This window comes from Gossypium hirsutum, chromosome A03 (genome assembly GCF_007990345.1).
Source record: "Gossypium hirsutum isolate 1008001.06 chromosome A03, Gossypium_hirsutum_v2.1, whole genome shotgun sequence".
NCBI lineage: Eukaryota > Viridiplantae > Streptophyta > Magnoliopsida > Malvales > Malvaceae > Gossypium > Gossypium hirsutum.
This window is the reverse complement of record NC_053426.1, coordinates 7600352-7617943: the sequence shown is the minus strand read 5'-3', so window position 1 is coordinate 7617943 and position 17592 is coordinate 7600352. Positions and strand designations below refer to the sequence as shown.

The following is a 17592-nucleotide window of genomic DNA, read 5'->3' as shown; positions in this document are numbered from 1 at the left end:
GTTAATAATGGTAATAATAATAATAAAAGAATATAAAAAAACAAATATAACTTAATAATGTTAAAAATAAAATAATAGATAATAATAGTAAAAAGGGTAAATATATATAGTAAACAAAATATTAAAATAATACTTTAAATATAAAAACACATATAATGAAAACACACAATAATACTAATAATGATAATGATAGTAATAATAATGCTAGTATAATAAATGTAATAGTGGTAAAAATAATATAATAATGATAGTATGAATAATATATACAAAAAATAATGATAAATAAAAAAATATAATAATAATAATAACAATAATAGTAAAAATACAAAAGAAAGTATGACATAATAATAAGGTAAGGAAAATAAAGTAATAAATAATAATATATTAAAAATAATAAATATAATAGTAAATATAATAATGTTAAAAATAATACCATGTATACAGAGTATATGTAATAATATTAATAATAAATATAATAAGGATAAAATATATATAATAATAATATATATATACATAATACAGTATTAAATATATATATATGACATAGTATTCAAGAATATGTACATGAGATGGTATAAAAATATAAAAATATATACATGGAATAGTAAAGAAATGTACAATAAATAACATTAAAAATATATAATATATTTAAATATACAATATATATAACATATAACATATAAAATATATAATATATATTAGAAATGATAATAATATATAAAAAAAACTATTCATACACTATATAAATACATACGTATATATATATAAATAATAATGGTGTTAGAAATATACAATATAGAAATATACATACAATAGTCTAATAATATTAAAATATATACATAATAGTATATAAAAACATAATATTAAAAAACATATACACATAACATATATAAAAGCAATATATAGAATATAGTATTAAAAAAAAGCACATAATATATGCATATTAGAAATAAAACAACTAATAATAATACTACCTAAATATATACATACATAATAAAATATATACTAATAGTAATAATAATAATAATATTTTATAAAGCAACGAAAATAGATAAGAATGTACTAAAATTGAACTAAATAACAAAGTTTTAGGGCAAATTTATAAGGAAATAAAGAGAAAAGGACTAGATTGCTATAAAACGCCAAGGACCGAATTGAAAATCTCGACAAATTCCAAGGTCGAATTAAAAGTAAAAATAAATTCGATTGTGAAACCATAAAAAAGCGGAGGGGCTAAAAGTGCAATTAGCCCCTCCAATTAAAAACACGCGGATCCTTGGAGTGGCCTAAACGACGCCGTTTTATTTAAAAAGGGGGGGACCAAAACGCACCGTTTTGGTCCCTATAAAAGACAATTTTTTTTAAAAAATCATTTGAAATGGGGAAAAGAGAGAAAAAAAAGGGAGAGAAAAGGGAGAGGGGGAGGGAAGAGACCTCCAGCCATGGGCCGGTCACCGGTGCGATCGTCGGACCGTTGTCGGCGCCAACGCCGGCCACAGTACACAGTGGATGGAAAGGTAAAAAAATTATTTTTATTTTTATTTTTTATTCTTTTTGAATATATACGTATATTTGTATATGTTTATGAGTAGGAAAAGAAAAGAAAAAAGAAAGAAAGAAAGAAAATCAATTCGAAAATAAAAAAGGCAATCACCTTTGTTTTTATTTTGATTTTTGTTTTCTGATTCTCTGATTTTGGTGGTGCTTGAAACACTGTTTTTGTATTATTGTTTTTGAATTTTTTGAACTGTCGAATCAGAACCCGAAAAAGAAATTAGATTTGGCCTTTTATATCCTTTTTACAAGCTATTTTCTATTATTTTCTGTCTTTTCATTTTTAATGGTTGCAGGTGCGAGTTGCTAGTGGAGGTGACCTTGGGCGGTGCTGCAGAGCTGGTGGCGCTAGGGGATGGTGCTGGTGGCTGATGCACAGAAGGTGTCAGAGGCAAGTGGCTGCTGAAGTGTTCGGGTTAGGGCTGATTAGGGTTGGGGTGTAATTTGGGCTTGGGTAGGTTTAGTTAGGTTAAATCTGTTGGGTTTGGGTATCTTGGGTTGTTGGGTCAAACTGGGTTATTGGGTTAATTTAGATGGGTAATTGGGCTATGGGTATTTAATGGGTTGCTTGTTGGGGTTTTGATTTGTAAGGGTTTTAAATATTTTTTTTGGGGTAGGTGTTTGGTTTAAATGGGTCATGGGGTTTAATGTAAATGGGCCAAAATTGACCTACAACAACCACGAGCAATAATATCACGAACAAAATGATACCGAACATCAATATATTTTGTTCTCTCATGAAACATTTGATCTTTTGTAAGGAAGATGGCACTCTGACTGTCACAAAATACTGTACTGATTTGAAGGTCTTCATTGAGTTCACTAAATAGTCCCTTCAACCAAATAGCTTCGTTACAAGCCTCAGCAATCGCCATGTACTCAGCTTCAGTGGTAGACAAAGCGACTGTAGTTTGCAAAATGACTTTCCAACTAATTGCACAACCTCCGATTGTAAAGACGTAACTTGTGAGAGATCTTCTTCTATCAAGGTCTCCAGTAAAATCAGCATCAACATACCCTATGACTCCATCTTTAGTTTTTCCAAACTGTAAGCAAACATCAGTAGTGCCTCGTAAGTATCTTAAAATCCACTGAACTGCTTTCCAATTTTCTTTACCGGATTTGCCATGTATTTGCTAACTGCACTGACTGCATATGATAAATCTGGATGTGAACAAACCATAGCATACATGAGAGATCCCACTGCACTAGAGTATGGAACATGTGACATGTACTCAATCTCATCATCTGATTGCGGAGACAAAGCCGATAAAAGTCTGAAATGGGCTGCTAAAGGAGTACTAACAGGCTTAGCAGTCTGCATATTGAACCTGCAAAGAACTTTCTCAATGTACCCCTTTTGACTTAGGTACAATTTACTTGCTTTTCTATCTCTGAGAATCTCCATACCAAGTATCTTCTTTGCTGGTCCTAAATCTTTCATCTCAAATTCTTCACTTAGTTGGGCTTTGACCTTTCTTATCTCTCCTTTATCTTTTGGTGCTATCAACATGTCATCAACATAAAGAAGTAGATACACAAAAGAACCATCATTGTTTTTCTTAAAGTAAACACAACTGTCTAAACTACTTCTTTTGAAATCATGAGAAGTCATAAAGGAATCAAACCTTTTGTACCACTGTCTTGGTGACTGTTTCAAACCGTAAAGGGACTTTCTCAGCAAGCAAACATAGTTCTCTTTTTCTGAGACTATAAAACCCTCTGGTTGTTGCATGTAAATATCCTCTTCAAGTTCTCCATGCAGAAATGCAGTTTTTACATCTAACTGCTCAAGCTCCAAATCATGCATGGCCACAATACCAAGCAAAGCTCGAATCGAACTATGCTTAACAACTGGAGAGAACACATCTGTGAAGTCCACTCCTGGAATTTGACTGTAACCCTTTGCAACAAGCTTTGCTTTATATCTGGGTTCTTCAACTTCTAGAGTCCCTTCTTTCTTTTTAAACACCCATTTACAACGAACAACCTTTTTACCTTTAGGAAGTTTCACAAAGTCCCATGTTTTGTTTTTGTGGAGTGATTCCATCTCTTCTTGCATAGCAAACATCCACTTTTTTTAGTCTTCATAGCTAACTGCCTCAGAATAATTAGATGGTTCTTGATTCGCATCTCTATCTTCAGCCACATTTAAAGCATAAGCAACTAGATCAGCCTCGACATACTTCTTTGGAGGTTTAATTTTTCTTTTAGTTCTGTTTTTGGCGATAGAGTATTGTGGTAAAGAAGCAACTCTATTCTCAATTTTTGTTCTGGCTTGAGGAGTAGACTCTGGATTAATCTGATGCTCCACCTGCTTTTGATTTTCTTTATTGGAAGAGTCTTTAAGAGATAAGTTAGGTAGCATAGCAGTTTCATCAAAAACAACATCTCTGCTAATCACAATTTTTCTATTTTCAGGACACCATAACTTATACCCTTTTACACCAGCTTTATAACCAAGAAAAACACATTTAATGGATCTCGGTTCCAATTTTCCATTATCAACATGAGCATACACAGGACACCCAAAAATCTTTAAATCAGAATAATTAGCAGGATTACCAGACCATACCTCTTGTGGAGTCTTTTTCTCAATGGCAACGGATGGAGATCAGTTGATCAAAAAAATGTAGTAGAGGTTGCTTCTGCCCAAAACGACTTCGATAAGTTGGCATTTGACAACATGCATCGAACATTCTTTATGATCATTCTGTTCATTCGTTCTGCAATGCCGTTTTGCTGTGGAGTATGACGAACTGTCAAGTGTCTCACGATCCCTTTTGACTTGCACAATTTATTAAACTCACCAGAACAGAACTCTAAGCCATTGTCTGTGCGGAGGTATTTTATTTGTTTTCCTGTCTGTTTTTCAATTATAATTTTCCAAGACTTAAATGCGGAAAACATATCGCTTTTCTGCTTCAGGAAAAATGCCTAAACTTTTCTGGAAAAATCATCAATAAAGGTTAGCATATAATTAGCTCCACCTCTCGAAGGAACTCTGATGGCCCCCACAGATCAGAATGAATATACTCCAACATTCCCTTCGTGTTATGGATTCCTCTAATGAATCGAACTCTCTTTTGCTTCCCAAAAACACAGTGCTCACAGAAATTCAGTTTGCAAATTCCTTGCCCATTAAGAAGTCCTCTTTTGCTTAATTCTGCCATGCCATTCTCACTCATATGCCCTAGGCGCATATGCCAAAGTTTAGTAATATCATCATCTGACGAGGAAGAGGAAGCGACAGCTGCATCACCAGTAACAGTAGAACACTGTAAAACATATAACTTGGCAATCTTTCTTTGCCCTTTCATTAGAACAAGGGACCCTTTAGAAATCTTTAAAACCCCACTTTCAGCTGTGTATCTGTACTATTATGAATCAAGAGTACTCAACGAAATTAAATTTCTTTTCAATTCTGGAACATGCCGCACGTCACTAAGTATTCTGACAACTCCATCAAACATCTTAACTTTAATTATTCCAACACCTGCGATTTTACACGAAGCATTATTTCCTATCAAAACAACACCTTCAGATACTGTTTCGTAAGTTGTAAACCAATCCCGATTGGGACTCATGTGAAAGGTGCAGCCTGAATCAAGTATTCACTCCTCGCTTACTTTAGAATCATTGACAGAAGCGACTAGAAGTTCACCATCGCTGTAGTCTTCTACAACATCAGCTTCACCAGAATTTTCTAGTTGTTTTCTCTTTTGATTCGCAGCCTCCCTTTTAATCTTATTTTGTAGCTTATAGTACTCAGATTTAATGTGCCATTTCTTCTTGCAGAAGTTACAAGTTTTACCTCTGTTTGAAGACTTTGATCTACCCTTAGATTTACCACGAGGATTCCGTTCCTGTGTCCTACCACGATCATCATCAACATTTCGATCTTGTCTCCCACAAACAATGAGACCCTCTCCTTGAGAGTCGGGTTTAACCACAAGATGCTTTATCTTATCATAGAGGTTAAAGAATCATAAACCTCATCAACTGTGAGAGACTCGCGGCTATATAAAATCGTGTCGCTAAAGGTTGAATAAGACGGGGGCAACGAACAAAGTAGAATCAACCCTAGATCTTCCTTATCATACTGAACCTCCATGGCCTCCAAGTTTGAGAGAATTCCTTTAAACACTGTTAAGTGTTCGTGTACAGATACACCTTCCTCCAAACGATGAGCATAAAGACGCTGCTTCATATGCAACCTACTTGTTAGAGTTTTCGACATACATATTTGTTCTAGCCTCTTCCATAATGCGGCGGCAGTTTTCTCTTTCATCACATCCTATAAAATTTCGTTGGACAAATGCAGATGTAATTGTGTTAACGCCTTTCGATCCTTACGCTTCTTCTCTTCATCTGTTAATGTCGAAGGCATCTTATCTATCCCTAGTAGGGCATCCTCCAGATCCATCTATGCAAGAACTGCTTGCATATTAATTTGTCACAACGCAAATCTGGTGTTGCGATCCAACAACGAAATTTCATACTTCAAAGACGTCATTACCGTGATCAAGATGAACAACCCGGAAACTCGGATACCAATTTGTGAAAATAAAAATAATAAAATAAAAATAAAATAAAGAACACACAAATTTTACGTGGAAACCCTTTTGGGAAAAAACCACGGGCAGAGGAGAAGAAAATTCACTATGTCGAAATATTTGAATCAATACAAGAGGAATAGACTATGTCTATTTATAAGCTTGTAAAGCCATATTCTAGTAGGATTGAAATACCTTATCCTAATCAATATAAAATAGATGGAGTTTAATAAGGTTTAAAAAACCTTATTCTAAAATAAAATAAAAGAAGTCTAGTTCTATATGGATTTTACTTTTATTTTATTTTCTATAGTATTTTATTTAAGTAAGAATTCGCGTCATTTAATTCTAACAATAATAAAGGCAATATTTCGTGCTTAGAAATTCGAGATATCGTGCCCTAACATATTAAGTTTCGATTTTTCTCGTTTGACTCAAATGATCGAATATCCTTTTAAAATTAAAATGCATGAATTTTGAAAATCAAAAGACAAGCTTATTCTTGAGAGTTTAAAATGTCGTGTCCAACGTACTGGATGTGACATTTTATTACTTCGGGACAAAAAGGTCTTTAGCATCCGCTTCAATTTATCCAAGCATTTTTGTTGAATTAACATTAATAAAAAGAGGGATCGTATTTTAAATTCCTTTTGAGTTTTCAACTTTCGACATCAAGACATTAATTAATCAATTGGGTACCAATTTTAGGCGTTACGAGGGTGCTAATCCTTCCTCGCATGTAACCAACTCCCGAACCCGTTTCCTCGAATTTTGTAGACCAAAATCGTTGTTTTAGTAAATCAAAATATTTTATTAAAACGATCACATTACGAGGTGATCCTATTACACCTCAATAAAAAAGATCGATGGCGACTTCCATTTTCGTTTTCGTTTTCAAAATAAAAAGTCGACCGTTTTTCAAAAAATTGTTTCGACAATGAGAATCACATTATTATATTTATGGGAAAGTAACTCGTAAGGAAAAGTTAGATTTCAAGTAAAATAATTAAAATTTGACATGCCAAATGTTAAAATCACGGGATTTTTACTAAAATGATATGAAAAAAAAAACCAAAATGGGATGTCTTTAACATTATATACGAAAATGAGTCATTGCAAGTGATGGAGGGTGGTGCATAGGCGGCACCACCCTCAAATCCAAATATAACTGACAGTTTTGCAGGTAAAAAAAAAAGAATAGGATGAAAAAGAAAATAGGGGTGAAGGGTACCCCACAGGCGGCACCAGTGGAGGGTACCCCACAGGCGGCACCGGTGGTGCCATTCTCACAGCCTTGACCCCCTCTAGTATATATTCACCCTCCCCCTCCATTCGACTACCAGATTGGAAAAAAAAATTTACAGAAGAAGATAGAAAAAAAGAAAGGAGAAGAAGAAAAAAAAGAAAATGTAATTTATTTGTTGTTATTTTTTAAATAAAATAGATTATGATAAGAAAAAATTTATTTTGTTAGTATTATATAGTTTGTTTAGTGTTACTTTTATGTTTTGTTTTAAAATTTATTTTGTTTATTGTGAAATGTTAATAAGTTTTGTGTTTAGCATTAATTATGTGTTTATTAAGAATTTTATGTTTTAAATTTTTTAAATATATTTGAAAGTTTTTATGTTAGTAAAACTATTATAAAGTAATTGTTAATTAGTGATAACAACTAAAAATATTTTTGTTATACATATTGTTAGAAATGGCAACATATTTGGTATTGCCTGATGAGATAATAAGTTTAGCACGAACCTTGGTAGGCATCAGTACCACGAACCTATTGGAATCTAGTTATAAACTTCGCGAAGTTTATAATATCTTGTGGAGCAAGGAAAATAGCGAGACAAAGTATAGGTTCACGAAAGTTAATTGGGAAGCAAAATGTGTTTGACAAACCATTGATGGATAAATTAGTTGTTAGGAAATTACCAAGAGAACTTATATATTCAATACTAATTATAAAGATTGAAGAGGCAGAAGATCCTGAGGAATTTCCAAATTGGATTGTAGAAGATGAATATGAGGAGAATCAAGAATTTCTAAATTAGATTGTAGAGAATTTCCCAGATGAAGATACGGGATCGGAGATGGAAGAAAATGTAGAACTCAGTATAAGTGGTTAAATGTAAAAATAAATGTTGTTCATGTATAAAATTAGAACTGAAAAAGTATGGGCTTATGAATGAAAAAAATTGCATATTGATTAATTAATTTTGTATTTAAGTAATTTATTTATTGTTCGAAATTATTTTGAGAAATTTTGTTTATTTTTTTAACAGATTGAGTATTGAAGATGGATAATCAGTTTTTCGTATGCGTTTATTTCGATGGAATCATCTTAACAACAACAGTTGGATGCATATTTGAATGTCGGCAACAAATAGCAATGAGATTTAATAGAAATGTCTCATTGGATGATATGAAGGGAAGAATTAACGCAAAAATTGTTAGACGTTGTGGGAGAAGGATCTCAAAACTTTTCTACAAGTTTCCAGTTTCGACAGATCCTATCAAATTCACCGAAATGGAACTTGTAGACGACGAAGACGTGGAGACAATGATAGCTCTTTACTGTGAGAATGGGAGTGACAAAAATTTACCTATTCACTTATTTGCTGAGTTAGCCGGTATGGAGCAGAATGAAGATCTCATTTCATATGGTGAAGAACATGCAACTGAAGAACCGTGCGTGGTGGCTCCAATATCGTACGTCGATAGTGAATCGACTATACGTGGGATCGATATCAATCTTAATGTTACACCTGATATTGACGTGGTTGGTGATGATGGATACGATAATAGTGATCATTGTGAGGAAGAGGTCGATAGTGATAGTGATCCCGATATGGACGATGTCCCCGATGATATTGACGATGAAGATGTGAATGAGGATGGAAACATTAACGCGTCTTCAGTGGGGAACCAGATGCGACGTATTGTGATACATAATAACCCTGGGCCATATATGTCGCTCATAGACCCCGACGCGGCGCATGAAGCTGAGTTCCCGGAGTACCCTGAAATACTTCCTGCTCACCGATTGGCCGTAAATTCTGATCATGAGGAGTTATTGGTAGGCCAGAGATTCGAAAGCAAAGAAGAGTGTGTATTTGTTATTAAGCGGTATAGCATGAATATATCAGTGGATTACAAAGTTGCAGTGTCTAAACCGACATTATATATTGGAGAGTGTTGGAAGTCGGTGGAAGGCTGTAATTGGCGTGTACGAGCTGCATTTATTCAAAAATCGCAGATGTGGGAGATACGCAAATTTGTTGGGCCTCACACGTGCACATCAATACGTATGACTGAAGACCATGGAAAACTTGATTCCAAAACTATCTGTACGTTTATCATGCCAATGGTGAAGGACATGCCGACCATTAAAGTTTCAGTACTGATTGCCGAAATGCAGGCACGGTTTCAGTATCGAGTATCATATCGAAAGGCGTGGATAGCTAAACAAATGGCAATGGAGCAATTGTATGGGGATTTCGATGCATCGTATAACGAGTTACAGGGATGGATAGCCGCTATGCGGGAGTACGTACCTGGGACTATCATTGAGTTACAGACACGACCTTATTACGGCCCGGATGACCAATTACAGCCAGAAAAAAGAATTTTTCATCGGATATTCTGGACGTTTGATCCATGTATGCGCGTATTTCTCAACTGCAAGTCGTTTGTACAAGTAGATGGGACATGGCTATATGGAATATATACACAGATCTTACTTCTTACGGTTGCTCAAGACGGCAACAGAAACATGCTCCCGATAGCATTTGCCATCGTAGATAAGGAGAACATGGAATCGTGGGAATTCTTCCTTACCAACTTGCGGAGGTATGTTATTAGCAACGATAATATTTGCATCATCTCCGACAGAGAGAAATGATTAATTGCCGCCATTAGGCGTTCCGGTGTACCATGGAGATCTGTTTACTGTATCCGGCACATCGCGGCTAACTTTCATCGAGACTATAAGAATGCAGACTGGAAGAGACAAGTTGTGAAAATAGGTAAATGATTACCTTATCTTTTCAACATATGTTTTAATGATTTAGGCCAATACTGTAACTTATCTTTCCTTAATACATATACAGCGCACGAGCTGGAGCCACATTTTTTTCGCCAAAGAATGGCTCGACTTGAGAGTAACATGGAGGGTCAAACAAATACATCTTTCCAACAGTGGTTGGGTACTATAAAGCTATGGCAATGGGCTCAAAGTTTTGATGAGGGCTTTCGTTATGGTCAAATGACCACAAACTTAGTGGAAGGGGTCAACACTGTGTTGTTGAAAACACGACATCTTCTGATTTCATCTGTTTTTTCGACTGCATTTTACAGATTGGCAACCTTGATGCCAAGAATGGGTCAGCAACAAGTCAACTAGATAGAGGCGGGATACGTGTTTGTCGAAGATGTCAGGGATGCAATGGTTGCAAACCGTCGGATGGCGAGGTCGATGAATGTAGAAATATATTCACGACGCCATGAAACATTTCGTGTTACAGAGACCATCGGTCGTCGACCCGGTATACCACCTAGGTCCTATGGAGTTGATCTCCGTAACAGACGGTGTGATTGCAGGAGGTTCCAAACACTTCATTATCCATGTGCGCATGTCGTGGCAGCATGTGCTAAGGTGAACCTTAATGTTGAACAATTTGTCGATGATGTGTACACACTCGAGCGCACGTTACGTGTCTAGAAAAATAAGTTCCCCGTCCTGCCTGACTTGTCTACGTGGGAGGTGCCTCCGACAACTTTCGAACTTGTCCCAAACAGAGGGCTACGTAGGAATCCGAGAGGTCGTCCGCAATCATCCAGAATTCGTAATGAGATGGACATTAGGGAGAAATCCGATGGTAAGCGTTGTGGATTATGCAGGTTAGCTGGTCATAATCGGAGTAAATGCCCGCAGCGAAACTATCATATTGGACAATCGTCACGATCGGGTAGGGATTGAGCCTATGTTGTAATGTATTTAATTTATATAAAAAAAATTATATTGCAAAGTTTGTTCCAATTAGATTAATGTTGTAATGTAATTAATTTATATTACAATGCTAAGTTTGTTAAGTTTTAGTGTTTTAATATTCAAAATGTCTGAATTAATCTAATTTACGTTATGGTCAAATTTTGTTACAATTTTCAAAGTTCCAATTAATCTAATTAAATATATAGAAAGAAATACAAACTTTTTTAATATCAAAACCCAATAAACCCCTAAAGTTGATGGTTAGATGGTGTGGTCCTAGGGGTATACCTATTCGGAGGTCGACGTTCACGTTGTGGGTGATCACGACAACCAACATCCTCTTTAGTCGCAGGTGAGGGTGTCTGATACATGGAAGAAAAATCATATGGCTCGAATGGCATCGATGAACTTGAGCCGGGAGGAGTGCCATGCTGCAGCGGATACATTCCAAGAGGAGTGGAGTACTACGGTGGATATGGATTGAGGCTAGTGCTGAACTGAGGGGGATACAGGCCGAGAGAAGTGCTGTGCTGCGATGGAGACGACCCAAAGATATCAAACCCGTAATGGTATCCACCCCCTGACGAGCCCGGGAAATAGTCGTTGTCTGGAAAATCCGGATGATAAGAAGTATCAGCCGAATGTGAATGCGATTGCTCAGACTCGGCCTCAGGCTGTGCCTCGGACTCCACCTCTCGCTTGGGCTCGAGATTTGGCTGTGGATCGGGCTCTATATCAACCACTGGCTCGTATGCCCCATGTCGCTGCACGTGCGGGGGGACTACAGTCGATTGGGCACCAAGTAAATATGGCTTTCCCATACTAAAGTACCATTGCATGTACTCTGGCGATGGTTGCAAATCGGAAGACATATCCATCCGAGGTCTTCGACCCATCCGATTATCCCACACCGCAATATATCTCCGGTGCATAACCCCTCAATGCATTCCATGTTTCCCTCTCTTGTTGATGCCGTGAACCTTCCCCACCTCCTTTGGCGGATCCGGGATATACTGGATGCAACCAAACTGCCGTAGTACTCGATCCCCATGGTACCACTTGACTACATTGAAATTGATAATTGGTGCATTAGTGCACCACAATTGAGAATGAACGTAGCAGAAGATGGTATAATGGCCACAATTTCTGGTCTACGATATGGCATCCAAATAAACTGCACGATTAATACCATGGTTAAAATTTCACACGGTTTGAGTAAGATATATAAAGTAATTACATGTCGTGAATATTGGAATAGCTTACCCCTTCTCCGGCATGTTGCTCAATCAACAAACGATATATCGGGACAGTATACAACCTCCCGATACCCGGATAAATACTCCATCTACGAAAAGAAATTCCAAATAAATATAGTATTGTTAGAATAGTATCATTATAAAAAAACTATCAATTAATAACAAGTTAAATTTTATCACCTGTTAACTAGTGGATATACGTATGGCTGGTGACTAACCGATGCCAAGAATGGCATCCGATAAAGAGCCCATAACTGCAACAATATAAGGCATCCGCCTGTATCTGCAGCATGAGGCTTTGTCGTCTGACAAAGCTCACGATACAACATAGCCAGAACTGCGGAGCCCCAACTATACGAGCGAACATTACGCAAATCAGTTAATAGAGGTAAATACATGATATGAACCCTGTTGTTGTTCGCATCGGGCATCAATACACCCCCTATAATATGCATAATGTACGCTCGAGCTGCGCACATCAACTCTTCTTCAGTGGCATTATCTGGTAAATGCTGAAAATTTGCTTTCAACCATGTAAATTTCAAACCCGATAAATTGGACTCATAATCGCCGGGCGAGGCTCCTAGGAGGCTATAACCAAGTGCAGCCGGCTCAGCTATCGCACTTACGCCCGTTACCGGACTCCCGTCGATTGGGAGCCCAAGTTGCAGTGCAGCATCCTCCAGAGTGACAGTACACTCCCCACACGGCAAATGAAAAGTGTGGGTCTCCGGACGCCAACGCTCAACCAATGCAGATATTAAATCGTACCCCAAATCAAACGTTCGGATCAATGCTGCTGACCCGAATCCAGCTAGCTCTAAGTACGGTATCAGTCGTGCATCCGGGGAATATCCTAAACCATTCATCCGGCCCCTTAATACGCGGTACGATTCCTGACAATGTTAAATTGCAGAAAAAAAGTTATAATTAAATAATTTATTTCCGTAAATTACATAAATCTTTTTTAATGGAACCTGTGAGTAACAAATAACAATATATTACCGTTTTATTAACTGTGTCAGCTATGTGAGGATCTTCCTTAATCAATGAAGCCGTTGCCATACTTGCAATTTCAAATAAATTTCTGTTATTAATTTCAATGTTTGATGGATTTTAAATATTTGTCAAAATAACTAAATTTTATATATTACTTTTAATTAAAAAAATACCAAACCGTTTTTCTGACAATATATTTTTTGTCATACTACATTAAAAAAATAAATATACCCAATTCAAATACAAATATTTTTATTATTATTTTAAAATGATAATAAGTAAAATATTTTGGTTTAAATTATGATATATATATAATATACCCGGCATGTAGTTCAATATATTTTGGTATTTATTTTATTTTCAGATTTTAAATTTTTAAAATATATTATTTTCGTATTTTATTTTTATATTATTTTAGTACATAATGTTCCAAATGTATTATTTTAGTTTTTTTATATTAATTTAATAAAAAACAGAAAAACTCTGATTTTGGCCGTTTATTTTTTATTTTATTTTTGGATTTTATTTTTGAAAATATACTATTTTCGTATTTTATTTTTTTATATTATTTTAGTACATAATGTTCCAATTTTATTATTTTAGTTTTTTATATTAATTTAATAAAAAACTCTGATTTTGGCTGTTTATTTTTTATTTTATTTTTGGATTTATTTTTTAAAATATACTATTTTCGTATTTTATTTTTTTATATTATTTTAGTACATAATGTTCCAAATATATTATTTTAGTTTTTTATATTAATTTAATAAAAAATTCTGATTTTGGCCGTTTATTTTTTATTTTATTTTCAGATTTTATTTTTTAAAATATACTATTTTTGTATTTTATTTTTTATATTATTTTAGTACATAATGTTTCAAATGTATTTTTTTATATTAATTTAGAACAAAAACTCTGATTTTGGCCCTTTTTATTTTTTATTTTCAGATTTTATTTTTATATTATTTTAGTACATAATGTTTCATGTATTATTTTAGTTTTTTATATTAATTTAGTAAAAATCTGTGATTTTGGCCGTTTTATTTATTTTGTTTTCGGATTTTATTTTTTAAAATATACTATTTTCGTATTTTATTCTTTTATATTATTTTAGTACATAATGTTTCAAATGTATTATTTTAGTTTTTTTATATTAATTTAGAAAAAAAACTCTGATTTTGGCCTTTTTTATTTTTATTTTCGGATTTTATTTTTTAAAATTTATTATTTTCATATTTTATTTTTTATATTATTTTAGTACATAATGTTTCATGTATTATTTTTGTTTTTTTATATTAATTTAGAAAAAAACCCTGATTTTGGCCCTTTTTATTTTTATTTTTGGATTTTATTTTTTAAGATATATTATTTTCGTATTTTGTTTTTTTATATTATTTTAGTACATAATGTTCCATGTATTATTTTTGTTTTTTATATTAATTTAGTAAAAATCTGTGATTTTGGCCTTTTTTATTTTATTTTCAGATTTTTTTAAAAATATATTATTTTCGTATTTTATTTTTTATATTATTTTAGTACATAATGTTTCAAATGTATTATTTTGGTTTTTTTATATTAATTTAGTAAAAATTTCTGATTTTAGCCGTTTGTTTTTATTTTATTTTCGGATTTTATTTTCCAAAATATACTATTTTCGTATTTTATTTTTTTATTATTTTAGTACATAATGTTTCATATATATTATTTTAGTATATTTATATTAATTTAGTAAAAAACCTCTGATTTTGGCCTTTTTTATTTTATTTTCGGATTTTTTAAAATATATTTTTTTAAATATACTATTAAGCTATTTTTATACTATTTTTGTAAAAAAACTCATCACATAAAAAATAAAAAAATCAAAATATAACATGCCAAAATAAATTAATAAAAAAATATATTTAATTAACCTTAAACACACTTACCAAATAAATTAAATAAAATAATAATAAAATATTTTTTGTACATAACATAGATAAGATTTTTTACTTCAATAAAAATTAAAAATAAATTATGAATATATATAAAAAATAAAATAAATACAAACATACCTTAATATCTCTTTTTATCCAAAATATACCTTGCAAAAAATTAAATCAAAATCAATCAACAATAATAACATTAACAATTAATATAAATCATTTATTCCCTTAAATTAACAATTAATAATTATTTCCTTAAAAAAAATATTACCTTTTTTTTTTCTTTCTCTTTCTCTTCTTCTTCTTCTCCTTCTCTTTTTCTTTCTCTTTTTCTTTTTCTTTTTTCTTCCCTCACCAATGCTGCCTCCTCCTCCTTCTTCTTCTTCTTCTTCTTCTTCTTCTCTTCTCTTCTCTTTCTCTTCTCCTTCCCCCTTTCTTCTTCTTCACTCATGCACACAAAGAAATTGGGGACCATTTTAAGGTCCCCAACACATAAAAAAACAAAAGCAATGGCAGTGAGGAGTCCCGTCCGTGGCAGTGCGGAGTCCCGTCGGTGCAGAGGAGAGACCGGTGCCGCCTGTGGGGTACCCTCCACTGGTGCCGCCTGTGGGGTACCCTCCACCCCTATTTTATTATTTTTTTTTCATCCTATTCTTTTTTTTTACCTGCAAAACTATCAGTTATGTTTGGATTTGAGGGTGGTGCCGCCTATGCACCACCCTCCATCAGTTGCAATGACCCATTTTCGTGTATAATGTTAAGGACATCCCATTTTAATTTTTTTTTTCATATTATTTTAGTAAAAATCCCTAAAATCACTTACCAAATGATTAAATTTTTATGAAATGGACTACTTTTTATCATACCAAAAGCTACCTTAAGGTTGAGTTAATGAAAGTTAATTATTAATAGTATCAATTAATTATGAATTTTCATTAAATTAAACTTAAACATTGAAAAGTTAATATAGTTACCATCTGAAATTAAAATGTAACTTTCTTATCAAATACAAATATCATATTAGATAAAAACTCAAATACTATACTAAATTATATCATACTTGAATATCACAAATAAAGAAACAAAACGTTGTTTTAATGACTTTGATTTTGGTTACGTCACTAAAAGCGGCACTTTTAAGTTTGTTTATAAGAGTTGATTAGGTCAACAAACATAGAAAAAAAACCCTAAATATACATATTTTGTTTCTTCTTAAATTAATTAAATTAGTGGTTTTATTATTAGTAGAAAGGTTAGAAAAACATTAAATTGTATATTTTTACGATAGTAAAAATATAATTTTATTATTTGAATATTCTACATTTTTATATTTTTAAAGGATTAAATTAATTTTTTTATATTTTTAAGGATTAAAATTAAAATTTGTTATTATTAATTTAAAATTTTATAAATTATAGAACACATAAATTAAAAATTTAACATTTTAAGACAAGATGTGAATAATTTATGCCATGTTTGAGCCTAATAATTTATAAATTTTTTTCCTACTAAATGATACTGCAATAAACCAAACAAAAATTTACATTTATATGATTTGATTTCACTTTCTGCCGACGTTGTAAAATAAATGGAGATATCGTTTTCGAGCTATAGATTATTTCTTTGTGGAATAATTTACGTTTAGAATTGGTAAAAAAAAAGAGTACAAACTTTTTTTATTCCTAATGATTCTAGGAAATATAATTTATAATTTTCAAAGTTTTGGCTAAACCTTGACCACAAAATATACATTTCCGTCACACAATTTCATTTTGAAGTCGTACATTAGTAATATACATTTTTTTTGGGTTGGTCAAATTCTATAGAAAGACCATATAATATGTATTTTTCTAGATTTAATCCTTTAACTAATTTGATCCTTTATAATTCATCGACTTTTCAAAAAATGTGGTTTTTTTTTTTGTTAATTTCATCAAATAGTTTCGCGTATTTTCCTTACACCTTGAATATTTTTTGTATCATTGGATTTTTTTTATTTGCACATTTGAAAGTGATTCGATTGAATCATCACAAAGCTTTAGGTGGCTATTGGAATGGTGTAGGGCATTGGTGCCTTGTTTCGAGTATGCATCATTGGTTTTTGCACGTTGATTAGACCGTGTTGCTAAGATGGGCATAGGAAGAGGGAATCCATTAATGCTTGATATTCATGTCTTGTAATTGCTGATGTTTAATAAATAATTAAAGGGTAAATTCAAATGTGTTTTAACTTAATACAATCACACGTCAAATCCTTAATCCCATGAATGTATATATTTCTCTTAATAATAGAAGGATTAAGTCGGTCATAAAAC

General features: G+C 32.9%; 1 protein-coding gene across 1 annotated transcript; it reads right to left on the bottom strand.

Annotated features, from left to right (window-relative positions):
* Nucleotides 1–12038: 12038 nt before the first annotated feature.
* On the bottom strand, nucleotides 12039–13421 carry LOC121217778 (serine/threonine-protein phosphatase 7 long form homolog). The gene is made up of 4 exons (XM_041094038.1): nucleotides 13362–13421; nucleotides 12537–13252; nucleotides 12364–12445; nucleotides 12039–12251 (listed from the first exon to the last, which is right to left on the bottom strand). The coding sequence occupies exons 1-4, from the start codon at nucleotides 13419–13421 to the stop codon at nucleotides 12039–12041; spliced, it is 1071 nt and encodes a 356-aa protein (XP_040949972.1).
* Between the last annotated feature and the right edge of the window lie 4171 nt (nucleotides 13422–17592).

Excerpts from the sequence above, each read along its gene's own strand:
- LOC121217778 (XM_041094038.1), bottom strand. The coding sequence starts at position 13,421 with ATGGCAACGGCTTCATTGATTAAGGAAGATCCTCACATAGCTGACACA. Across the intron at positions 12,446-12,536 it reads GTATATCCACTAGTTAACAG|ATGGAGTATTTATCCGGGTA; the intron begins GTGATAAAATTT and ends TTCTTTTCGTAG. Across the intron at positions 12,252-12,363 it reads AGCAACATGCCGGAGAAGGG|ACCAGAAATTGTGGCCATTA; the intron begins GTAAGCTATTCC and ends GCCATATCGTAG.